Raw genomic sequence first — 23,858 nt, forward strand, 5'->3', positions numbered from 1 at the left:
GACATCGACGATCTTCACCCATCGCAGTCGACGATCAACGATGCGAGCGTTTGCCAACCGGGGATCAAACCACTTACTGCCTAGTTGCGTCTCTTCTTTGCCTAGCTTCAGGTCCTGTCATAGCCATGCAGCTTTTGAGTAACCATGCGAAACCTTGGACGGGCAGGGAACGACAGGGAAGGGGGTATGACACTGTGACGAGAGCAATTACCATCGCCGATGTTTATGTTGGCTTGCGTTGGCCCATGGGTCAGCCACCGAGACGCTGACAAGTAGGTACTGTAGAGGATGTAGCTCGGTTGTTTCCCATCAGCGTCGTTTCTGTCCTTCTCTCTTGACCTGATATACCAAACCAGTCTCTCGCTGCAACGAACACACTTGACAGCGTCACCAACAACATGCCGTCACCAAGCATTTCACCAATAGATTCGACTACCTCGTCATCCACACAATCCACAACCTCTCGCATCACGTCTTCGACAAGCTCAAAACCTCCATTCGCAAGATCAAGCAGTTACAGCCATGTGTTCCCTTCAACCCAGAACTTGGTCAATCCCGTCCCCGGTGCACCCAACCCACGAGGCCTCTCAGAAGATACAAAAGCACTTGCCCGGAAACTACTCCAAAACCAGCCACAGTGTCCCGCAATACAAGGCGAACGCACCAAGCTCTTTTCGAATGGACTGCAATGGCTGCTCGACGCAGCGACCGAGACAGAAAAAAACGCAGGCAGACCAGCCAGGCACTCAACTCGCGTAGCCCCTTTGACTGAAGACGCAGTAAGGAAGCTCGACAAGCATGGTAGACATTCTCGCATCCAGGAGATCAGGGAGAACGAGAGTGTAGCCAGTTCGACCGTCGACCGAGCACGAATCGATGCCTGGGTTTCAGAGACGGATTCAGTCCATCGAGGCATCGTCGCTGCTACCAACAACATTACGAAATCATGAAGCTCCCAGTTCAAAGGACGGTACCCACGTCATCGCGAGCTGGAGATACAAAACTCGACTACGCGGAGCCTATACCCATCTTACGAGCCTGCCACGCAGCGACAAGGACTGAGAAGCCCGCTACGACGCCGGCTCACAAACTCCCGCAACCCCTCCATCCGTTGACCGGATCTGAGAAAGACCCGAACCGTAATGGCTCGACGAGAGTACACGGAAATGCTTCCGTGCCAGCCACCAGGGTCCTGCTCGAATGACGTGCAAAAGGTGTCATCAATTCCTCGGTGTTTGCACAGCTTAGCAATCACAGATGGCACTCTCGGAAGTGTCTGTCTCGAACGCCAGCACATCTCTAGCATCGAGCAGAAGATCACATCCAAAGAGCACTACCGCTCCACACCATATCTTATACCATATACCCCTTCAATCGAAGTAACGCAGGTTTCTACTTCGCATCTTAGCGTTATAGCGAGCATCCAAGCATTTACTCAAAAAAAGAAACAATTTCATCACCTACTTTTCCATTCATCCTCTTTTAATCGATTCATGTATTTACAGATCCACGATTGCATCGTGAGATGATGATCAGAAAAGTAGGCATGCCCGGATATAGCGATCGCCCAAATCTCGAGTCAAATTGCCATGTGGGTCGCCGATCAAATGCAGATCTTTCTGGAGGCTACATCTCCGATGAGGGAGTGAGGCAGGAAGGAGGGCTGTAAAAGGGCAAGGTGATTTTCGATATCCATAGCATTACTGAGGAGAGAGACAACAGTTGGCTCTGCAATGTATCTCCAATGAGAGAGTATAACACAAAGTAGGGCTGTAAAAAGGCAAGGTGATATTCGCTATTCATGCCACGATCAAGAAGACAGACGGAATAGGAGCTCTCCAACATCATCCCTTCCCAATTCTGGAAAAGATTGCGCATTTCTACAGTTCTCTAAGCCATGATACATCGTCAAGGAGAGATACGTGAGGAGCCTCTCTCCAATAGCATCCCAGCCAAACTCCCCAAAAACGATTGTGCATTTCCACAGCCCTCTAGGAAAGATTCTTCCATCACGGAGCACCACTACAAACAACCAACCCCTCCTATAATCGCCCTTGACATCAAAGTTCAAATGTGTGTAGTCAATGTTCCTCCCACACCCACCACCCAGCACGAAAAACGACTACATCTGCAAACCGGTCACGGACGCGAGTGTCGTACTTGGGTACACGGTGCCATTTGTTCTTTAAGTAGTAGTGACCGCTACCCATAATTCGGGGGGGGGGGGGGGGGAAAAGAAAACCAAAAAAAGCACAACAGCTTGGCGAAGTAACGTGGATGGATGGGAGAGGAAAGGGGGTTATGGATGTTCAGGATGGCAGGGTGTATGGTTCCTCGAAAGTGGGGGTTGGTGGTGCTGCTCCATGGACAGTGTCAGTTGTTTTGGAGAATTGATTGTGTTATTTTTACAGTCCTTGTGTTTGAGTGCTGTATGGAGAAGGAGAGTACTACTTCATAGAATATGATTAGAGGAAAGACTTTGGTCAGGATTCATGAACGTCGTTATTTCTATTCTTACAAGTAAGATCTAGCAAGACTGCTGGACTGGCACCTCAATTCTTAGGTCTTTTGGTGGCAGTCTGAGCATCGCTGCTCATCACACTCGCACTTCTCTTCCTTCCGACCTTGACCTCTTCACTCTCCTCCTTGACTCCCTCTTTACCTTCCTTGATCCTCTTCTCAGCCTCCTTGACACGAATCTCTTGCTCCTCTTTGTCAGAAACCTTGCGCATATCCAACAGCAGATGCACCTTTTGCATCAATTTCTCAAAGTCCTCGATGACACGTTGAGTTGGCAAGGGGATGATGTCAGGAATACGAAGGTGATTGAGGATGGCAGAGATCTTTTCGGTCTGGACCATGGATTTTGCAGAGCGGGCACGATGGAGGCGATCAGAGGCGAAGGAGACGCCGCTGCTGAGACGGTCGTGTTGAGTTACGAAGTAGCGGCTAGCGGCGTGGGGTGTCATGGCGCGTGCAGTAGGATCCATGCCTGAGCTTGAGCCACCAGCGAGGGAGTCACGGCCGCCTGCCTTGCGAGCTCCTGTGGCACTGCTGATGCTGTCGCGGTGGCCGGATGATGCACCGGCGGCGGACTGCAGTTGTGCGGAGGGAGGGCCGCCGGGGGTGTCGCCGAGAGCCTTGAGGCGGCGGTCCTTTTTCATGCGGTCTGCTTGGAGTAGCTGTTGGAAAAGTTGGCCAAGTTGTTGTGAGGTGCTGTATTGAGCTCCTGCTGTGTTGCTTGTTGAGGGATACTCGAGTCTATCGCGAATCTCCTTGCGCTCGTTCTCCAGCTGTTGTTGGTTGATCATGATGCGTTGTAATTCGGCGAGCAGGACGTTCTCTTCGTCGACTTCGATTTGAGTACGATGGAGGTGTCCTTCGGCAAGCTTCTTTCGTGACGTCTCCTGGACGGGGTTGAACTGAGTGAGGGTAGAGTACAAGGTGTATTGTGGAGCGGTCATGGACGAGATGGGCGTGTGGTTGGCCAGAACCTTTGCGCTCACGTTGTAATAGCGAGTCTTGAGATCTTCCATGGAACGAGACTTTGGTTGTGGTGCTTCTGCACCTTCTTCTGCAGGTCCTGGCTGGTATTCATAGCGGTCGACGACGACGGGCCACTTTTGACCAAAGTCTCGTACTGTCTCCAACAGATAATCCGTCTCTTCCTTTGTCCAATCGGAGTCCTGTAGTTGGGCATCGTAGAGGTCCTGATCGTATGTGGGAGTCTCGACCTGGATATTGTATTTGGCGTACTGGTAATCCTTCTGCTGCAGCTCGGGCTCTGATTGCTTCTCTCCATCGGCTTCCGACTCGGTTTGAGGTTGTTGCTCTGTTTGTGGACGAGGTTTAGGAGTGTGCTTGCGCTGCCAGTGGTGTAGAGCAAGGCCGTCCTCTCTTGCTTGGTTTGTGAAGGAAGCCCACTCCCATGGCGCAACGCGATGAGATCTTCGTGGTCGTTGTTTGTATTTCGGTTGGACCTGGATCATAGCTATCGGCGGAGCGCGTTCGCCCATCAAGGCCGAAACCTCTCGTGCAATTCCCTTTTCCACTACAAATTGTCAGCTCGCGGCGCATTGTGTTGGCCAAAAGCGCGACACACGTGAACGCTTCTCGACCGTCTTTTGCTTCTTCAACGGCGGCGGACGGGCGACATCGCCCGTCAAGCCCAGCATGTCGCGCATATCTTGTGCCGACATGATGAATCGACTTGTTGGAGTAAAGCCGGAATTGAGTCGTGTTTTATAAATAATTGACGTCGTCGTCGTTGTCGCGTGAAGATGTTGCACCTCCAGTCGCGGCGAGCCTCCACACTTCTTGGCACGAAACCGCTGGAGCTCGTGTGTGTTTAGGGGCATCTTGTTGCATGCTGTCCTTTTATCTTGGACATCGCCTCATTCACGAATAACGACCGTCACGATGCACTCGATGCTGTTCTCGGTACTCGCCTTTGCGGCCCTGATGCTGCCGACCCAGGCTCTCTACTTTTACATCGATGGCCCCTCCCAAAAGTGCTTCTTCGAGGAGCTTCCCAAGGACACACTGGTGGTTGGTGAGTAACATCTTGCCTTGTTTCTGCTCCCTACTTTACCAGCAAGCGAATCTAACCCACCAATTCCAGGTCACTACACTGCCACACAATGGAACGAGCAAAGCCGCAAATACGAGGCCAACCCTGACATGGGCCTCTACATCAGCGTAGACGAAATCTTTGACAACGACCACCGCATTGTTTCCCAGCGTGGCAACTCAAAGGGCCGCTTCACCTTCTCCGCCGCCGACTCTGGCGACCACCGCATCTGCTTCACCCCCACAAACGTTCCCTCTGCCCAAGGCTGGCTCTCAGGCGGCTCTTCTGCCGGAAACATCAAGCTCGAAGTCGACATGGCCATTGGCGAGACCTCCCGCATCGAGAGCGACGACAAGCACAAACTCAACGACATTGTCTCCAAAGTCAAGGACTTGAACGCTAGACTTAATGATATCAGAAAGGAGCAGGTCTTCCAGAGAGAGCGCGAGGCTGAATTCAGAAACATGTCTGAGCACACTAATGCTCGTGTTGTGCGTTGGACTTTGGTGCAGTTGGCTATTCTGGGTGTTACTTGTGCCTGGCAGCTTTCTCACCTTAGAAACTTCTTCATCAAGCAGAAGCTCACTTAGATCGATGATGCCCCTTTTTTCTCAAAAAAATGCTATACTTCTTTTCCCACACCGATCTCTATCATTCGCTGTTTCGGCCTCGAAGTTGTTGACATCTACTCACTTTCACTGCAGGACGAAAAGCTACCATATCCTGGCCAAGGTATGCTAAAAAGTCATTCCTCTGCTACTGATCTCTCTTCCCCAATCACCGAGTTCACCAAGGACTCAGAGCGAAGTTGAAGACGATGAAGGCCAAGTGTGCTGCTGCTCTCAAAAAGTCCACACAGAAAGAGTCCAGACACCTACACACGCCATGCACGAACAGGTCTGTTTGTTGGAACGACATATTGAAGTTTACGTCTTGAAGTCTGTATAGCTGAACCCGGCGCAGTGCCGGCAATCGCGCGACTTTCAGTGATCACGCTTGAAGTTTGGGGTTTTACGCACCACGTCAAAACTTCACTGACAGAAGCATCCAAGATGAAGAAGGAGACGTCGACTTTTAATTGTAATTACCAACTTTCCTCACCATGTCATCAAGACCTTGCAGCTCTATCCTTTTCAGCCTTTTCCCTCTCCATTTCCTCTCTTCTACGCACAGCTTCTTCTCCAATTCCCTTGACGCCCTTGACACGCTGGCGTTCTTCATACAGTTCTCTGCTCTTCATGATACGATTTACAATCGAGTCTGCATTGACGTGCGAGTAAGAGTGTGAGGATATCTCCTTGAAGACGCCCATTTCTTTTGCGTCGGTATAGAAGTCTTGGCCCGGTGGTGCTGAGACGGTGGGGCCGTGGTAGACTGTCGAGACTGTGTAGGGGAGGGATTCTAGGAAGACTTTGCTGGGGACTGTGGGGGCCATGAAGATGATGGATGAGATGTACTGTTGTTCTTGTGAGTTTTGCTCAGATACAATAAGGGTGGTTTGTGACTTACCTTGCATTGCAAAACGCAGAGACCACGCTCGAAGATGTTCATGATTGGGTAGTTGATGCCTTTGTAGTCGTTGATGTCGTCGTCACTGTGGACACCAGCAACGACATAGACAGGGCTGTAGTCCTTATTCCATCCCTTCTGCTTTGCTTCCTTCTCTTCGGTCTCGACGACCTGCTTCAGGAACTCGATGTGTCCAGTGGAGAATAGATCGAAGCCACCATCAACATAGACGATCTTCTGATCAGGTTGTGGTGAGGTGCCATTAACCTTCTTCAGGAAAGAGCCATTCTGGTGGAAGTGCTGTTGGTTCGAGTGTGCCGAGCGCCAGCTCCAGACCTCGACGAGCGGCTTGTTTCCTGAAGCGTCTGTTGCGTATTCTCTGATTCTCTCCTTCATGTCTTTACCCGTGCTCTTTCTCTCTTCTTCACCACCAGGACCCTCTCCGCCTTCCAGCAAAGCGTCGAGATCCTTGATGAAGTGTGATTTTGTGCATAGCAGCATGCGTCCGACCAGATCGGTGGTGCTGATACCGGGTGTGCGCTTGACGACCTTGAATCGACCAGCCTCCTTGACAAATCTGTAGCAGTCGTAGCCGTTTGCGTCGGAAGTGATGTCATCTCCGTGAACGACGTATTTGGCACCGTAGTGGGAGATCCAGGGTAGAGAGGTCACATAAGGGGCGTGAGGGATTGATTTGGTGGCCCAACGACAGGCGTCAACAGCAGCACAGCTAAACGAGACAGTTCAGTTGTGCACAGACGAGTCGGGTATGGAGCGACAAGGATGGCAAGAAGGGTCGAGTATTTACCGTTCGTCCAAGGTCATGACAGTAGGCCCCTTGTTCTCGAGGATGGCCTCGTCCGAGTGGACACCAACAAGAAGCTCAGTTCCCAAGCGACGAGCTTGAAGCATGGCGCCAGCATGGCCGTGGTGTGCAAAGTCGAAGCAGCCATCGACCCAGACGCGGCCGTCACTGATTGGGATGTCCTCTTGAGGGTCGACAGGCCACTTACCAGGAGCTGGGATGCTCTGCGAGACGGTCAGCGTCTCTGGGGCTTACAAAGGCGCGTTGGGCTGGTAATTTCATAGTGTACCTCGGTGAAAGACATTGTTACGTGAGAGCTATCACTTTTTGTGAGTGTTGCACAGATGGAGGGGTGTATGAGTGACGGGCTCCTGCTTGTCAACATCACAGATGCACGTGGTGGGGCAGGAGATGCAAGGTGGGGGAAGATTGGCGCTTGGACGACGGCGGCCTGCTTTCCGATCAGATGCAGGGGGTCCCGGGTCCGGGAGAAGCAAGAAGGTTGTTTCATGAGATCAAGCACCACAAAGGCACAACGTTTGTCTACAACACTTCCGCCTCTCTTGCTCGCGTGGGAATTGACACGCCAAGAAGAGTTATGTCGTAGAAAGCTGATTTCTCTGGCCACTTTCCGAGGCAAAGGTAGTTGCAGCGTAGCACGGCCGACTGTCCAACGAGGCCATCTTCCATCTGCTCCATGCCCTCTGCTTACAGGGTCTACCCCTGAGTAATTGTCCGTTAGATGTCAGCTGGGCTAAGAGTCTAAAACGTAAATCGAAGGATGGCTCCTGACCCGTCGCCGACGCCCAGCGCGTCCATCTTTGGCAGGAAGGCATCCTTGTTCTCCAGCAAGAAGTCGTCTCGCAAGGAAAGCACCTCCATCACACCCCTCTCGCCGCCAATCAGCGAGGAAGCATCACCAAAGGCTCGCAGAGACTCTTCGCTCGTTTCGCTGCCCTCATCCGTCGCCGAAGGAGACATTCGCCGGAGCGCATCACTCCGCTCTCACGACTCTCAATCGTCCCTACACCACCCCAAGGCTCGAGGCTCTTCGATAGCCATTCCATCTCGCTCTCCCATTCGCCTGCATCGTCAGAGTCGTTCCATTAGTGCCAATGCCACTCACACGATCAAGCCGCCCTTCAACACATCCTTGAGCCCTCAAAAGTCGACGGATAGCCTCTCACGCGACCGCCAACACAGCATTGCTGAGCCCGTCCCCAAGACTCCTTTCTCCATGCTGGCCACTCCATTCGCTCATGGTCTCAAACGTTCAGAGACGGACCGTCCGTCATTATCATCTCACGCCACCAATACCAGTTCCTTGAACTTGGTGCCGTCAAACACAACACAACCTCCCCAGACGAATTTTGTCCCTGCTGCCCTACTAACACACATCCACGAAACATGTCGCAAGCGTATAGCTACTCTGGAGTATCTCCGCAAAGTGTAGGTTGATGTCTATCCACTTCTTTGGACACAAGACACTAATACACTGCAGACATGAAGGTCACATCTACTACTTCAACACCCTCCTCTATACGCCCACCAATCTCAACCAACTTCCGTCCATGCACTACTCCAGGCTCGGCCGCCGTGCTTCGAATTACGTCCTACTCGGCACATCTATACCTCCCCTTCTCGATATGAACGCAGACAATCCGCTCGACTATCTTCGCTCCCTCGCCGCCCTCCTGTCAGAGTACGACACCTACCAACAACTCAATAGTCCTGATGCCTCCATAGGCGCCCGTGGTCGTATGGGTGCAATGTTCAAGAATGGTATGCGTGGTGTCAAAGGTCGCAGATCTAGCAGCGCTGCCATCGAAAATTTGTCCGAGTCTGTCGAAAGTGCCCAGCTAGACTCGTTGCCTCTGCCTCCTATATCCTCTGGAAATCTCCCGGAATTTGCATATCTGCAAACGCCTTCTTTGCCCTTCGACCCAGACTTTCACACCGCTTTTGCAACTCTGGCTGATATTCTGATCGATACTTATTCTGGCGTTGTCCAACTCCTCCCAAACACCGAGTCAGTCGGACCTGGTGTTGGTGAAGCCTTTGGCAAAGCGGACAAGATTCTCCGGAAAGTGCTTGTACAGAATGCTGTACAGGAAATCGGCGACACGACTCGTCGCGAGGTCCGCTCTGAGATTGGAGGACTTGGTCGACTGGTCTTGGGGGGATTGATGTAATGATATTGTCTCCCCTCTCCCTCCATAAGACGGATCTCCAGGACTAATGATCTGGTTATTGTTTTCTTGAGCGATGGCGTGGGGAGATTTTGTTCTCTGGTCCAAGCAGCCACGGCTACTCGACCTTTGGACCTCGTTTTTTTTTGTTATTGTTCTGTTTCTTCTTTTCTTCTCTCTTTATACCCTATTTCTAGCATCATGATACGCATAGACAGACTCTTAGTAATTACCAAGGTACAGAAGCGGTAGTGACGAAATCTCGGTGAGTGTTGTTTTGATGCCTCTCCAGGTTCTGAAGCTCACCGCTACTGCCTGATCAACACATCTATACCCATCTTCTTCACCAACTTCTTATTGTATACTGATATCGTCTGGCTTAATCTACTGCGACTCTTTGCGATTCCAGATCCTACACAAAAAACGGTCCCGAAAGTATAACACCACATCATATTGTCGCAGCAAGCTTCGGTTGCTCCATACTACCACCGCTGGCATTCCTCGAACACGCCAAAAAACGAACAAGGCAACCCTTTCCAACATAAGGACCCTTCTGTATCCCGCTACACCAACAATCGGATTCCTGCATACCATCCAAAGAACAACCGTTTGTTTCCGAATCGAAACAAACACAATCTATTCGAGCATGCCAATCGATATAATACACCCACACATTTCGCACAACGACAATTACTTCATCATAAACCCGGCCATTTATCGCACGAATCTTCTTTCGTTTCTGCATTCGTGCTTGAAACCTTCTGTTTCGCCGGTGTTCACGCCTCCGAAACCTGCTGTACCACTTTACGAGCTTGCACCCTGCTCTCCCACTCTCCCGACTAGTAGCACAGATCAACTTCTTTGCGCATCCGGCCCTGCAGCGCCGAACATAACACTATCGCCTTGTGCAAATGTGTTGGGGGAGGAAGAACAAAAGCAAGATCGACGCTTTCTGAGGATTCCGAGGGTTGGGAGGGTGGTTAGGAGGTGTGAGGGGGGGATGGGGTGTAGATGTGCGAGATGTGGGAGGAAGAGGCGGGAGAGGATTGCGGTGTTGAAGAGGAGGAGGAAGAGGATTTTTGTGGGTAAGAGGGAGAGAGAGGATGAGGGGGAGAGGAGTGAGATTGAGGGGTGATTTTCATGGTGGTCGATGGGGTGGAGGAGATGGATGTGTTGGTTGTCGGGATGCAGAGTGTTTTCTTCGGAAACGGGGAGATACCTGAGGGAATGAGCCATTAGAAGGGGCGCTCGGTCGATGTTTTCGGTCACCTTCCTGACACTCTGCATGGCGACGCACGAGGTCTGCTGCTGATGGGGTGGTGTATGTACGGAACTCGATGATCGTGTGGTGTACATGATATGATGGTCAAGCTGTTCCTGATGGGCTATAGCATCAAGGAGGTGGTTTATGCGGTCTATGATTTTATGATGATTTGTAGTGTGGATATGGATACTGTACTCTTTAATGTCTTTGTTGTACTTCCCATACGTGCCATGGCCGGTCGTGATGCCTACTCTCCTCTCCCTTCACGGGGTCGAGCCTCTCAGTTTCCTTTTGGAAGCCGACTTCTGCTCCGTTGCCACTTATGCATGTTTGATCAATAGTTGTCTCAACGCTCAACACTGTCGCTATCTGGTCATAGTGTTCGTGGCTGTAGTTTAGAGACTTCCCTCACATAATGCTTCCGAGCATGGTTGTTCCCGGCATTTGTGATAGTTGCAAGCATACTGCGCTGTAGTGCCCAGATGTGCATGTTCACACCTTCTTCCGCTTTAGTGTGACTCTGAAGCTTCTAAATGTCAGCCATCGTCCGACCTCAATAACAAGTACAACTCACAAATGTAAATTCTCCCTCGACCACTTTGGTTTATCAGGATCATCTTCGATGGGCTCCACCACAAACATCTTCTTCATGACCTTGACAAAGTTCATGTCTGCTCGTCTTCGTTTCTTGAAGCAGAAATAGCAGACTGTATTCGGTCCGATGAGATCCTTCATGGTTTGTTGTAAAAGAGGAAATGCGGGTTCGAAATAGACACATTCGGCTGCGAGTATGACATCTGGATGTTGTGGTATACCCTCGGGTATAGGACCGCCCCAGTCGTATATTGATGGCTTGACTCTGTCTTGGAGGTTGTTGAGGGCAATGTTTCGTTGCATCAAGGAGAACATGGGTATTTGATCGGTCAGATGTAGGGGTTGATTTAGTCGATATCCCAAGGCGACAGCAAGGCTATCCATGTCGAAACATACTTGTTAGTCGATGGTATTTCCAAGGTGATTCCAAAATTGCTCACCCAACAAGGCCACCTCCAGCTCCCAATTCAACTCTGTAGGATTTGATCAGCATCAGGGTACCATTTTTCTTGGCGATCAAGGGTACAAACATTGTCTTGTCCCTGAACAGATCCCGATCTTGTCTCATCAAATACTTCGCCATCACCATACCAGCAGGCCACAGCATACCACCGCATCCCTTCGTAAGATCCTCTTCCAATCTCAAAGGCGTTTGTAACAGACCCTCGAAATCCACTGTCATGACGCCGATATGTTCCTGCTCGCGCACCGGCACAAGCTCTTCACCAATGTCAAACACGCCATTTCTTTCGTCGTCTGATAATGTCATGATAGTCGTTTTGTGATGTTGGAACAGGTGGTGTGGTGAAGGGATACGTTTGCCGTCGGTGAGTGTGCGAGATGGAAGAGGTGTGGGAAATGGAAAGTTTAAACGAGACGCGGGTTCCAGACCGTTCACCTTTGGGGCTTCTGCACACGACAGCCTCGGGACACGGGCTTTCTGCTTACCAACATCTTCGACTTCAATTCAGCAACATTCCATCACGTCAGGCTCGATGTGACTAGATGGTCTCAAAGAGCCCTCATAACATGGATGTGAGTAACGGGACGAGTCCAAGCAGAGCGGATCCAGTCGCAAGCCCTTCTTGTAATATCCCATCACCTAACCCACAGGTTGGTGCTACTCAGCATATTTCTTGACTTCGCTCTTGGTAGATCGACACCAAGAAGAGTCCAGGTAAGTATGTGTCTCGAGACGCTACCGCTACAATCCTTATGACCTTGATGCTCACATTCATGTTCTCCGTTTGCTCAGATCGATCTAAAGCAATCTTTACAGAACGAAACATACCTTCTGCGGGCTGTCACATCCTCCCACTACAAATATGAGAGCTTCGAAGCTCTTCACAACGCCCTGAATGATACAAGTAAAAGACACTTCTCGGGCTAAGCTCAGGGGTGATGATTCCTTGTCTCTTCGGCCTTTCGTTCAATATGCGTCCTTCAAGGCTTCAGGGGTATGAGCATTCGTTCATTGCCGCTTAATGTTGATATACCACATGAATGAACAGGGAAGTCACGATTGGTCCGGTCACAGTTTCCCTCTTTGCAAATTGCAACTCCCCCATTTGGTTTCTCGGTCGCACCTTCCTTAATTGTTCTCCTGGTCGCACCTTCCTCATCTACATCCTCTGGTCGTGACTTCCTTGTTTAAAAGTTGTGCCTTCCTCTTCTGTAGATTGCTCCTTCTCTTTTCATCTCATCGTTCGTTTCTTCCTCTTCTATACCATCGTTTCTTCTTCTTTTGGTCTATCGTCCCTTCCTCTCTTACAGTCGATGGTTCCTTCCTCTTCTGCCCAATCATTCCTTCCCCAAACAGCTGAAATCGCATCTTTTCTCACCTTTTCGAAAATCCTGAGCATAATCTTGTGCTTGTTCTTTCACTTCATGTCCTCCATTTCCTATAGTCGAAGAACCTTCTTTTCTTTTCTGTTCTACACTCCCCCCCCATCTCCCGATCAAGAAGCAGCAGTTTTTGACATTTGAACTTTGGACTGCTTAAAATGATACGACCTCAAGAATCAAGGGAAGGGAAACTGACCGATTATGCAGATAACCAAAGAGTCAGGGAACAGACGAGGGAAATGGGGAATCCAAGAAGGGTAACATGTTAGAAAGGAAACGATTAGACCAAACTGATAAGTAAGGAAAAAGAGCGAATAGGGCCGCCAGATAAAGAAAAAAAAACGACCGACATCAACGGACGAGGTAGGAGCGATCGTCCGTGACGAGGAAGGGAAAGCACGATCAACATTAACAAGGAAGGAAAGACCGACTAACATCGACGAACTTGGAAGGAGCGATCCTTGTTGACAAAGAGGGAAGGAACGACTGACCCCCTGACAAATGGGGAAAGAGCGACCAACGTTGATAAAGAAGGGAAGGAGCCACTGAGCTGATAGAAGAGGAAGGAAAGATCAAACATGGACAAAGCAAAAGGAACGAGCGGCAGTGGCGACTGAGGAAAGAGCGATCAAACACCCGATGAACGATGAAGGAGCGACGAGGAAAGAGCGACCAGGCTCGAAACGTGAAGAAGGAGCGACCCTGACGACGACAAACAGGAAGGAGTGAGTTAACTGAACGCAAAAGGGAAAAAAAGATGGGATCAAGTACAGATGGGAATAACTAACCTCAATTCGCCGAAAAGACAAGAACGACAAATGTATTAGTGATTGTGTGCCAATATCAAGAAAGCACTCGAACAGGACGAGACGTGAAGACTGAAGCGAGGAGGTGGATGGAGTAAGTTTGCTCGAGTAGAGTGTGTATTTCTTGAAAGACCATGTCGTCTGACCCTCCTTCTCATCTAGACGATCATATCCAATATCATGCTATCAAATCATCAGGCTTTTTTTTCAACCCAGATCATGCTGTTATGCGTTCGTTACAAGTATGGCCGTAACCCAGATGCAAATCTTTTCCCGAAACGCCATGCAAAAATGCTCATATCAATAAAAACAATGAACGAAATGTTTCAGACAGGATCCGTCGTCTACGAGTTGTCGCCACACGAGAAGGCACTGGCGCTACCAGAGTTCTCTGAGATGTCGACAGCACTGCCCCAGACGCCCAAGCCGCAGAGGGCGAGACCGATGAGAGCGATGACGACATTGACTATGGTAAGAGAAATCTTCTTCCAGTTTGCAGTGAGCTGTCTCTTATTCATCATAATCCACCAAGCTGCAGGCAAGATCATGGAGAACCAGGTGCAGAAAAGAGAACCAAGAAGACCGAGAAGCTGGCTGAAGACGGGAATGGCGTTTGCAATGACCCATGCGACAACCCAGAGTATGACGGTGAGACCGTACCAGCTGCCAAGCGAGCGGAAGCTCTTCTCGTTCATGACATTGGTCTTGCGCCAGATACGGACGTAGACATTCTTGGTGGCGACGTGAGCGTAAATGACACCAGCAACAACGATAGTAGGGATGGCGATGCCATATGCGACCTTGCGAACGATGGGGCTGGCGGAGCCAATAGCGGGAGACTTGACATCGGTACCAGCAAAGCGGTAGATGACAACAGCGACAATGATGTAGAGAGAGCAAGTGCAAGTCTGCAACATAGCCAAAGCCTTGGGGAAGTCTCTGGGGGTCTTCATCTCGGAAATGAAACCAAAGTAGGCGATGTTCGAGCAGAAAGAGACCAGGATGTTGGCAACGGCCACGACACCAGTGCGGAATGATGTCTGGCTCGAAGGTGTGACGGCATAAGCGTGTGCGCCAGCGGGAGGATCAACACCAATTCCAATCATGGCGATGAAGATGGCGGTCGCGATGGACAAGCAAGAAGCGATTGACATGAGGGCGACGTTCTTCATAGTTCTAGGAATGCACAGGATCATTGAAACGACCATGCCGACAACGGTAAAGACAATGGTGCAAGTTCCGTGGTTGGTGAGAACGTTCATCATGATGGAGAAGGTCAAGATGTGCGCTGACATGATGAAGACCAAGAGGATAATCTGAGCTGCTTCCGACACTTCCTTTGCCCATCTTCCGAAGAAAAAGAGACCAGCATCGGCAAAGTTGTGAATTCCGGGAAAGGCGATCTTGACTTGGTAAGTAACGTAACCAGTGTATGTGGTAAGGACACCAAAGAAGACGATGAGGATGACACCAGGCACGAAGCCCATGCTGGCCACGACGGCTGGGAGTGAGAGGATACCCAATGAGATGGTCTCAGCAACGAGAAGGAATCCAGCATTGAGCCATGTCAATGTCCTATATTCAGTCTCGCCATTGGCATCGTTCTCGAAAGGATTCACCATCAGGCCCTCTCTCTTGCTGTCCAACGTCATGGTCTCGTCTCCTTCTGGAATCGCGTCCTTCTCTTCTGGTAGCCTCGGCGGCGGCGCTTGTTCCAAGTCTGCATTTGATGACGAACTGACGCTGCCAGCAGTGTAAGCGGCTCTTTTGTCTTCTTCAGACGCCATGTTGGCAATGATTCGGTGGCGAGGTTCGAATTTGGTGTTCGCGACGCGATCGGTCTTTTCGAAGACGAGTGTCAGAGTTGTCTGAAATTTGATGAAGGAAACGAAAATGATAGTGGGAGGAGAAAGTAAGGAAAGATGGGTAGAAGGCGGATGACGAAAGTATAAAAACTAGGTCAGCACCACGATGAGTTCGAATGAGCGAGACGTCAAGCAGCGATCTCGGAACACATAGTCGACCTCTTCGTAAAAGTCTCAGGCTCTGGACCCAATGCGCACGAAACAAGCAGTTTCTATTAGCAAAACATTACCAAAAATTTGCGGGTTAGTCAAGCGTTTGATGGAGATGGTGGTCAAAGCTTCAGATGTAATGCCATCTGATCCAACAGGACTTGGAGCTCTGACGCGGCACAAGGGGCTGGAAGGAGATGAGAAAGGCGGACGCAAGAAAGTGTCGTGAGTAGCCGATGAAAAAGGGAGGTAAACACCTACAGAAATGAATCCTACCTTTGTTGTTGTGGATGTTGGAGAGATAAATTCTGGGATCCGCGTCGTGAGGTGGACCTGAAGTTTGCAGCCGAGTGGCAACGACCAGCATCATCAAAAAAGCAGTAATAGTTCGGCAAAGTTTCGCGAGCTGCTTGGTGTCTTGATAGTCGTCATCGCACTGCTGTCCCTAAAGATTGGTGTTGGCGTGGTCGTTGTTGAAAAGACCAGCCATCTTTGATCGAGTCATGGTTGAACTTCGCATGTCGACTTCAGGGTGCAGGCTTCTCAGCCAAGCTATCCAAGCAAAAGCAGACTCCGATTTCGTCGCGGCAGTCGTTTTCTCGAGGCCAAAAGAAAGACCGAAAATTGAATCATCGCCTGAGGTCGCACGGTCATTGAATGCGACTTGCAAGAATTTGCCGGTCGGCGGTCGGAGTGTTCGGAGAGAGATGGAGGACCACGAATTTGCTGGTAGGGAAGCCGCGACTTCAGGGTCCTGGTCGTTTCGATTTTGCCGAAATGCGGGGTTGGGCGAGCTCGAGCTGGCGCGTAAAGTGCAGAGCTTCCCTCGAGCTTCTTGTGCTGACAACTGCTTGCATACCTGACGACTCGACCAGCAGCGCTTCGCAATCAGCAATAGATCCGGACAATCAGCTTCTCGACATCCGCAAGATCGATTATTTCGCCTTCTCAAACCGCCTTATCTCCTCGTAGACAACTGCTCGCCGCGAAAATGGTCGAACTGCGCAGCTCAAAGCGCAAGGATGCACCTCCTCCAGCCCAGGCACCAGCACCCAAGAAAGAGCGCAAGACAAAAGCGAATGGCAAGTCGGAAACTGCCGCCAAACCTTCTGAGCCAGAGTCGACTGCTGCGCCCGCTCCAGAACCTGCGCCAGAGCCAGAAAGCAAGCCAGCCTCTAGCGGTGCACCCAAGCCCGGAGACAAGATTGATTTTGAAGGCTTCGGCGGTGAGGTAGAGACCAACGATGGCAAGAAGGTCACGCTCAAGTCCTTGGTGGATGAGAGTAAAGAAGGCATTGTGCTCTTCACATACCCCAAGGCGAGCACTCCTGGCTGTAGGTTCCCTTTCTTATGCCTTTTGAAGACATGGCCGCTTTGTAGCCTGGCTCCTATATGTCTCGCATCAATGATTGCTGACATAGTTTCATAAAGGCACTACGCAGGTTTGCCTTTTCAGAGACTCGTATGAACCCTTGACGGCAGCCGGACTCAGCATCTTCGGCTTGAGCACAGATTCGCCCAAGGCCAACACGACTTTCAAAGACAAGCAGAAGCTCCCATACCCTCTACTGTGCGACCCTTCAGCATCGCTCATCGGAGCCATTGGACTGAAGAAGGCGCCCAAAGGTACTACACGCGGAGTCTTTGTTGTCAAGAAAGACGGCGAGGTTCTGGCAGCCGAACCTGGAGGCCCGGCAGCGACGCTTGAAGTGGTCAAAGGTGTTATCGCAAAGATGGGCGGTTCCGGTGTCGGCGAGAAGGCTGAGGCCAGAGCCGCTCAAGCCGAAAAGGAGGAGAGCAAAGATGGCAGCGAGACTGCATCCAAGTTGTAGATGTTGATGAGACACGACATATGCTGTGCACGAATACAAAGGTTGATAAGTTTTCTCAATTGTCCTGGAGTCGAGAAGAATGAATTGGCATTCAGAAGGCGTGCTTTAGGGCGTGACGAGCCTTGTAAGTATGTCCGACCGGACGGCAGCCGGGGGCGGAGACGGCTCGGCTTCCGTGCTTCCAGACTTTTTTGAATTTAGCAATGACAATTGGACGCAACCCTGATGGACAGCAATGCTTCACGAATCGACGACCAAACTCAACTCTGACCATGAGGAAGGTAGATGGGTCTCGGATGCGGGTGGTGAACAAGATTTGAGGTGCGATAGAGATAAGGAAGCGGGATGAGAGTCTTCAATTTGCTGAAGCCAAAATAAGATGCGCGGTGCAGTATACCTCAGGGTAAAGCTGAACAGACACAGCGATTCCAAGCATCCCGATGTGAGTCTTCACACATGTTCAGGACACGCAGACTCGCTTGAAAGGTAGACATTGATGGGAAAGACAATTGATTTACGGACGGCCGCGTCATGATGGAGCAAAAGTTCGGGTGGTCTTGTCGACCCCACCAAACGGTCGCATTCGGACCCTGACTTTGTGTTTGGATGTTGACGGGCTGCAAACAAAGAAAAGCCGTGTCACTCCTATCTCAGCCCAAGAAGAAACAACAGAAAGACGTGGCGCTATCACACCTAGACTGGCGATTGTATCGAAGGTGGCAGGGTGACACGTATGCCATTGACTAGCGAGTGACTTGGTCAGGCTGCGATATTATTGACTCGGCGGGTGGCAGGCGCTGCAAGTGGAGTACGCAAAGGGTTGCCTGCATACGTAACGTGCGCCTTTGCCCATCACCACTCGTACAGACTATTCTTCTGGCCAGAAACACAGACATCTAATCGTCCTCCCTCGAGAGCATAAGCCATCTGTCATCTGTCGTCTGTCAGAAAGGCGGATTGAGTGTTTCAGCATGAGGGCCTTTGCGCGAGGCGCGACTCGACTTCGAAGCACATCGCTGAGTGCCGTTCCACCACCACAACACTCATCCGACTATATCCATGACTACGCAGAGACTGCTGCCTCGATCCTCTATCGCTCTCCGCTACCATCCGAGTCTGGACTCCCCGTATACATTCTCAATGCCGCCGCCTTTCCCGACGCTTTCGAAGTAGACTACGATGCCCTTCTACCCTATGTTCTGGCCAGACTACCCGGAGAGGAAGAGTTGATTGCAGGAGAGGAGTACGAGGTCGTCTTCTTTGCCGGTGGACAACCAGAAAGTGCTACGTTGGAAAAGAAAAATGGCCCGGGTATGGGATGGTACCTGCAGGCATACCACGTGCTCAGCAGGGCGGTTCGCAAAAGACTACAAAAACTCTATGTTGTACACGAGCGCAGCTGGGTGCGCGTGCTCATTGAGGTCTTTGGCACTATAGTCTCGCCAAAGTTCCGCAAGAAGATCGTCCATGTCTCGACCCTGTCGTCTCTGGCTCTGCACATCCCCATCGAGAAGCTGCTCATCCCGCCGAACGTCTACCTCCATGACCGCCGTCTCTCGCCTGACATCCATTCTCCGCATGTCAGCGGTCGTAGAGCTTTCTGCGCCAATGATTCCATGCCGCGCAATCTGTACGGCCAAAGACGTCTACCTCGCGTGCTGAGGGAAACTACCCTCTTCCTCTGTCAAAGTGAAAACATAAAGACCGAGGGTATCTTTCGCATCCCCCCTCAGTCTATTCTCGTTGGTATACTGAAGGAAGCCTATGATCGCGGTCAGCAATTTATCGTCTGGAAGGAGGGCACCGTCTCTTACACCCAACCCGATATGGACCACGACACTCTGAGACACGTTCATCAGTCCGACGCATATGGTGTGCATCTGGCAGCTGGTCTCATCAAGCTTTGGTATCGCGAGTTGAAAACTCCCGTCTTCCACGAGTCCTGTTACGATGAGCTGAGATACAAGTTCGGCAGTCCCGACTGTAGCATCGACTTGGATGACCTGACTGAGATGCTCTCCCCTACCTCTAGTACCTCATGTCTGTCTCAAACAGCAAGGCTGGTATTGATACTCCATCTCCTCCCTCTACTCTCTCTCGTCACGAGCTATTCATCTACCAACAAGATGACGCCCGGCAATCTAGCAATCTGTTTCTCTCCCGCCCTTGTATGTGGCTCGGATCAATTGGCTGATGCGAAAATGACATCCATCGTTCGCCGGGTACTCGAGTCTGCAGTCAAATACTGGCCGAACGGTTTGCGTGATGCTTGTCTGACCGCCCCTGACTCATTTGCTGCTGCACTGAGACCGCCACCAGCTGCTCAAGATTACGAAGACCCCTTAGAGGAGAATTACAGAGATACCTCGCAGGACTCTGAAGAATCCTCACACAGAATTGTCCTCCAGGATGATGAATCTGAAAAACCGCCTCTTCCGCCACGCCCTTCCTCAAAGACAAGACAGCGCGCAGAGTCTACATCGGCATTTCCTGCACGATCTGATAGTCTGGCTTCGCCTGTCAAGCGCAAGCCCGCACCCATAGGTGCTGCCCCTCCTCCATACGCCACATTCCCTAGAACCACCACCAGAGAGCAATCTGCAGGCTTGATAAACTCCATGGACGGTTTCGTTGCTGATATGAAAGCTGCTGTGCCGCACAACGAGTCGCCCCCTAGTGTACCACCAAAGCCAAGTCCACCTCAGCCAGCACCTCCTGCGAAAAACGACCTTATGCAAGAACTGAAGAATTCATTGGCAACAGACATCGTAAAGCGAAAGCCAGTCTCTTCCACAGTATCCCCAGGCTCACCGACAAGCAACAAGCCAGCAAACATACAACCTCAACGCTCAGTCTCCGCCCGCATCCCCTCACCACCAAAGCGCGACGACACCACATTCGTCAAACCAACCTGGGCAGCCTCGTCACGCACAACATCCCGCAACCCATCCCTCTCCGTCCCCACTGCCCCACCCTCTTACGCACCACGACCCAGAACCCCATCCCCAGGCCTTTTGAAAAGAATGGCCTCCATAGAATCTCTGCACAGTACAGCTATTGCTCAAACCCCGGATCCGAATAGAATCGCGCCGGTGGTTGAGAAGATTGGCTTGCGCAAGAGTTCTGTGGATGATCTTAAGAGGATTTATGAGGAGAGGGCTTCTGCTACTATTGGGCTTGCTAGGGCTGCTAGCGGGAGTGGTAGTGGTAATCAGAGGACGTCGAGTGCTGGGTTGAGTAGGAGGACGTCTGATGCTGGTGTTTAGTATATGAAGGTTGGATGATTGAGCAATGCTTATGGATTTGTGTGTCTTTGCGTTTTTTTTTTCCTTTTTCGACTTCATCATTGTATTGCTTTTCCTTGTACTCCTAGAACTTCTTTCTCTTCGCTGCAATTATAGATACCCATTTCTTCGCAGCATACACTTGGGATATGCGAGGGTGATCAATCTTCTGCTGTATGTTCTTACTACATGCTTTCTGTTCCTATGTTCCCTGAATCTCGCATGATTAGGCCTCGTCCTGTGCATACGCGATGCCACGAGCGAGACTTTGATCTGGAGGCTACAAAGTCTCGGCTACTCTGTCAAATATGCTAAGCCCATTGTCGTGGTCCTGAAGCTGTGTACTCGATGACACGATATTCAAGCTTGGGCAGTTGCAATACTTCTTCTGTGAGGTCTTGAATGGTGTCAGGAAACTGGAAGAGGAAAGGTCTTTTCATACCATTCTCCTGCATTTTAAACGCGAAGCGCAAGTGGACTATGCTGCTTTTCAGCTCCATTGAGTAATTGTTAGAGCCTGTGGAAACGGATGTAGATAGTAATTCGATGGCTCTGTAAGTGCAGACCCGAACGCTTGAGTGCTTCAGCTAGCATGGGGCTAGGAGCTTCGGGTTCATGGAAGTGTCAGTCTCCGGCATCTACAACTTCGATGAGTTTCGCACAACTAGTGACGTGCACGGCAATCACAGTGCCGATTGTAGCAGCACCTCTAGGAATTGCGCGGCCCCAGAGAGCCGTACCGCTTGTGCCTTCTAGAGCAGCCACGATAGCACTTCCCGTAGCGCCAGCAGTAGCTCCCATGAGCCAGCATTTCCAGAACGGCTTTGGTGGTAGTGTATCACTGAAAGAAGTGCTCAGATATGTAAAGGTACCGAAGCAGAGGAAGAGCCGTAGTGTTTGTGCTCCCAGGGCAGTTGCAGAGGGAAGTTTCCTAGACTGAACTAAGGAGTGTAGTAGAACTTCATTGAAGCCTCCTGCTGCACCTCCTAGCCCACCTATTAACCAGACAGGCAGATGCAGAGGAGCCAGAAGATGACGTGTCTGATCAAAAGTCCAAAAGCGGATTCCAGCGCGAAGAACTAGTGGAGTCGCTGCGGAGATGGAAGGAAGTTTTGGCAGGAACGCCATCGGCAGACTTGCGAAACCTGCCAAACAGCCTGTGGAAAGGAAACAGAGTTGGCGAATTGGAGATGAGAGACTTGTGGATCCAAGATGGAGTTGTTCTCGCGATAATGTCATGGTCAAACTTTTATACTGCGACGCGATCCAGATCCCAATTGTGCAAATGTTCAAGGTTATACTAATTTCGCAAGAGGCCGAGTTATTGTCCAAAACAGCTCGGTAAAGATAGTGGGCGTGTGCAGCGAAGGACCAGCCTTCAGCTGCGATGCGTTACGAAGAAAAGGTCAAGTTGGATCGAGTGGTGCATGATTAAAGTCCACGCTCGGCGAGATGGGTGACGTCGGAGGGGAAGTGGATACAAATCAGCGTTCACGATTTGGCGGGCGAGTCGCAGATGGACGCCGATCGCGGGCTGGACTTTTTCTGGAGGGATGAGCAATAACGATTCATTGATCGAACACGATTGTTTTGTCGCTTTGTTTTCCTGAATACCAAAAGTCCTGCCATCATGTCGACATTCGGAACACATTTCAAGGTCACCACGTGCGCGATGATCCGTCATTCTACGCTTCTCAAGGTCTCAATACTGACCAGTCTTTCCACAGCTACGGCGAGTCGCACTGCCTCAGTGTCGGATGTATTGTCGATGGAGTGCCGCCAGGCATGGAGCTCACCGAGGCCGACATCCAACCTCAGATGACCAGACGTAGACCGGGACAGAGCGCCATCACAACACCGCGTAATGAGAAGGACAAGGTCGAGATCCAGTCGGGCACCGAGTTTGGCATCACGCTGGGAACGCCCATTGGCATGCGCGTCATGAACGAGAACCAGAGACCCAAGGACTACGGAAACAGCACAATGGACCTGTACCCCCGCCCCAGTCACGCCGACTGGACCTACCTGGAGAAGTACGGTGTCAAAGCCAGCAGTGGAGGTGGCAGAAGCAGTGCTCGCGAGACCATTGGTGAGTTCATACTGTCTTCATCTTCTCTCTCAGGCGCATACTAACACCTCCTCCAGGCCGTGTTGCTGCCGGTGCGATTGCCGAAAAGTACCTCAGACTCGCCCACGGTATCGAGATTGTCGCCTTCACCTCATCCGTCGGTCACGAACAGCTCTACCCTGCCACCGCCGACCACCCCACTCCATCCACAAACCCCGAGTTCCTCAAGCTTATCGACGAGATCACCCGCGAGAAGGTCGACGAGTTCCTCCCCGTCCGCTGCCCTGACGATCAGGCCAACAACCGCATGGCCGACTTGATCGCAAAGTACAAGGAGAAGGAGGACAGCATTGGTGGAAACGTCACCTGTGTCATCCGCAACGTGCCCTCCGGTCTGGGTGAGCCCTGCTTCGACAAGATGGAGGCCATGCTTGCACACGCAATGCTGAGTATTCCTGCCACAAAGGGCTTCGAGATTGGTTCTGGTTTCGGCGGTACAAAGGTTCCTGGAAGCATCCACAACGACCCCTTCATCGTTGCCCCTGCACCCAAGGGCTCGGCTGCTGCTTCAGGTGCTGCTAAGGCTGGTATTCCTCGTCCTCGTCTGACCACAAAGACAAACAACTCTGGTGGTATCCAGGGCGGTATCACCAACGGTGCTCACATCTACTTCTCCGTTGGCTTCAAGCCTGCTGCTACCATCGGCCAGTCGCAGTCTACTGCCACCTACAACGAGACCGAGGGTGTTCTCGAGGCAAAGGGTCGCCACGACCCCTGCGTCGTCCCTCGCGCCATTCCCATTGTTGAGGCTATGGCTGCTCTCGTCATCATGGACGCTCTGATGGCACAGAATGCCCGCCAGGCCACTCGCTCCCTGCTGCCTCCTCTTCCCAACGTCATCTCCGTACAAGCCGCCCACAAGGCCGACCAGGAGGCCAGACAAGAGCAGCAGACCATCAACGTCGAGACCAAGAACTAAAACTCTCCTATCGACTGGCCATTTGATCGCGAAAATATATGGTGTACGGCGTACCGAAAATATCTAGATGCCTTTGGAATCAAATAGGAGAAAAAGGC

At 51.1% G+C, this 23,858-nt stretch overlaps 11 protein-coding genes across 11 annotated transcripts; 6 read left to right on the forward strand and 5 right to left on the reverse strand.

Moving 5' to 3' along the window:
- Positions 1-168: 168 nt before the first annotated feature.
- On the forward strand, positions 169-1,046 carry AUEXF2481DRAFT_117596 (uncharacterized protein). Its single transcript, XM_013493146.1, has 2 exons — positions 169-272; positions 357-1,046. Exon 2 carries the CDS (start codon positions 399-401, stop codon positions 948-950), a length of 552 nt encoding a protein of 183 aa, XP_013348600.1. The 5' UTR covers positions 169-272; positions 357-398; the 3' UTR covers positions 951-1,046.
- A 1,506-nt stretch (positions 1,047-2,552) lies between these two features.
- AUEXF2481DRAFT_24468 (uncharacterized protein) lies at positions 2,553-4,199 on the reverse strand (the record flags this gene model as incomplete). The annotated part of the gene is made up of 2 exons (XM_013493148.1): positions 2,553-4,051; positions 4,103-4,199. 2 exons carry the CDS (start codon positions 4,197-4,199, stop codon positions 2,553-2,555), a joined length of 1,596 nt encoding a protein of 531 aa, XP_013348602.1.
- A 229-nt stretch (positions 4,200-4,428) lies between these two features.
- AUEXF2481DRAFT_61073 (uncharacterized protein) lies at positions 4,429-5,160 on the forward strand (the record flags this gene model as incomplete). Its single annotated transcript, XM_013493150.1, has 2 exons — positions 4,429-4,552; positions 4,622-5,160. The coding sequence occupies 2 exons, from the start codon at positions 4,429-4,431 to the stop codon at positions 5,158-5,160; spliced, it is 663 nt and encodes a 220-aa protein (XP_013348604.1).
- Positions 5,161-5,474: 314 nt separating this feature from the next.
- AUEXF2481DRAFT_34299 (uncharacterized protein) lies at positions 5,475-7,283 on the reverse strand. The gene is made up of 4 exons (XM_013493151.1): positions 7,174-7,283; positions 6,888-7,108; positions 6,080-6,809; positions 5,475-6,026 (listed from the first exon to the last, which is right to left on the reverse strand). Exons 1-4 carry the CDS (start codon positions 7,186-7,188, stop codon positions 5,679-5,681), a joined length of 1,314 nt encoding a protein of 437 aa, XP_013348605.1. The 5' UTR covers positions 7,189-7,283; the 3' UTR covers positions 5,475-5,678.
- Positions 7,284-7,665: 382 nt separating this feature from the next.
- AUEXF2481DRAFT_79 (uncharacterized protein) lies at positions 7,666-9,076 on the forward strand (the record flags this gene model as incomplete). Its single annotated transcript, XM_013493118.1, has 2 exons — positions 7,666-8,333; positions 8,386-9,076. 2 exons carry the CDS (start codon positions 7,666-7,668, stop codon positions 9,074-9,076), a joined length of 1,359 nt encoding a protein of 452 aa, XP_013348572.1.
- Positions 9,077-10,907: 1,831 nt separating this feature from the next.
- Positions 10,908-11,903, reverse strand: AUEXF2481DRAFT_84244 (uncharacterized protein; the record flags this gene model as incomplete). The annotated part of the gene is made up of 3 exons (XM_013493153.1): positions 11,462-11,903; positions 11,372-11,404; positions 10,908-11,307 (listed from the first exon to the last, which is right to left on the reverse strand). The coding sequence occupies exons 1-3, from the start codon at positions 11,698-11,700 to the stop codon at positions 10,908-10,910; spliced, it is 672 nt and encodes a 223-aa protein (XP_013348607.1). The 5' UTR covers positions 11,701-11,903.
- Positions 11,904-13,926: 2,023 nt separating this feature from the next.
- AUEXF2481DRAFT_45405 (uncharacterized protein) lies at positions 13,927-15,234 on the reverse strand (the record flags this gene model as incomplete). The annotated part of the gene is made up of 1 exon (XM_013493154.1): positions 13,927-15,234. One exon carries the CDS (start codon positions 15,232-15,234, stop codon positions 13,927-13,929), a length of 1,308 nt encoding a protein of 435 aa, XP_013348608.1.
- Positions 15,235-16,420: 1,186 nt separating this feature from the next.
- On the forward strand, positions 16,421-17,463 carry AUEXF2481DRAFT_34304 (uncharacterized protein). The gene is made up of 2 exons (XM_013493155.1): positions 16,421-16,931; positions 17,029-17,463. The coding sequence occupies exons 1-2, from the start codon at positions 16,589-16,591 to the stop codon at positions 17,427-17,429; spliced, it is 744 nt and encodes a 247-aa protein (XP_013348609.1). The 5' UTR covers positions 16,421-16,588; the 3' UTR covers positions 17,430-17,463.
- Positions 17,464-18,400: 937 nt separating this feature from the next.
- On the forward strand, positions 18,401-20,695 carry AUEXF2481DRAFT_24475 (uncharacterized protein; the record flags this gene model as incomplete). The annotated part of the gene is made up of 1 exon (XM_013493156.1): positions 18,401-20,695. The coding sequence occupies one exon, from the start codon at positions 18,401-18,403 to the stop codon at positions 20,693-20,695; it is 2,295 nt and encodes a 764-aa protein (XP_013348610.1).
- Positions 20,696-21,001: 306 nt separating this feature from the next.
- On the reverse strand, positions 21,002-22,374 carry AUEXF2481DRAFT_118127 (uncharacterized protein). The gene has a single exon (XM_013493157.1). The coding sequence runs from the start codon at positions 21,950-21,952 to the stop codon at positions 21,338-21,340; it is 615 nt and encodes a 204-aa protein (XP_013348611.1). The 5' UTR covers positions 21,953-22,374; the 3' UTR covers positions 21,002-21,337.
- AUEXF2481DRAFT_85 (uncharacterized protein) lies at positions 22,344-23,760 on the forward strand (the record flags this gene model as incomplete). Its single annotated transcript, XM_013493124.1, has 3 exons — positions 22,344-22,378; positions 22,441-22,802; positions 22,859-23,760. 3 exons carry the CDS (start codon positions 22,344-22,346, stop codon positions 23,758-23,760), a joined length of 1,299 nt encoding a protein of 432 aa, XP_013348578.1.
- Between the last annotated feature and the right edge of the window lie 98 nt (positions 23,761-23,858).

Source organism: Aureobasidium subglaciale, assembly GCF_000721755.1.
Source record: "Aureobasidium subglaciale EXF-2481 unplaced genomic scaffold scaffold_0, whole genome shotgun sequence".
Lineage (NCBI taxonomy): Eukaryota > Fungi > Ascomycota > Dothideomycetes > Dothideales > Saccotheciaceae > Aureobasidium > Aureobasidium subglaciale.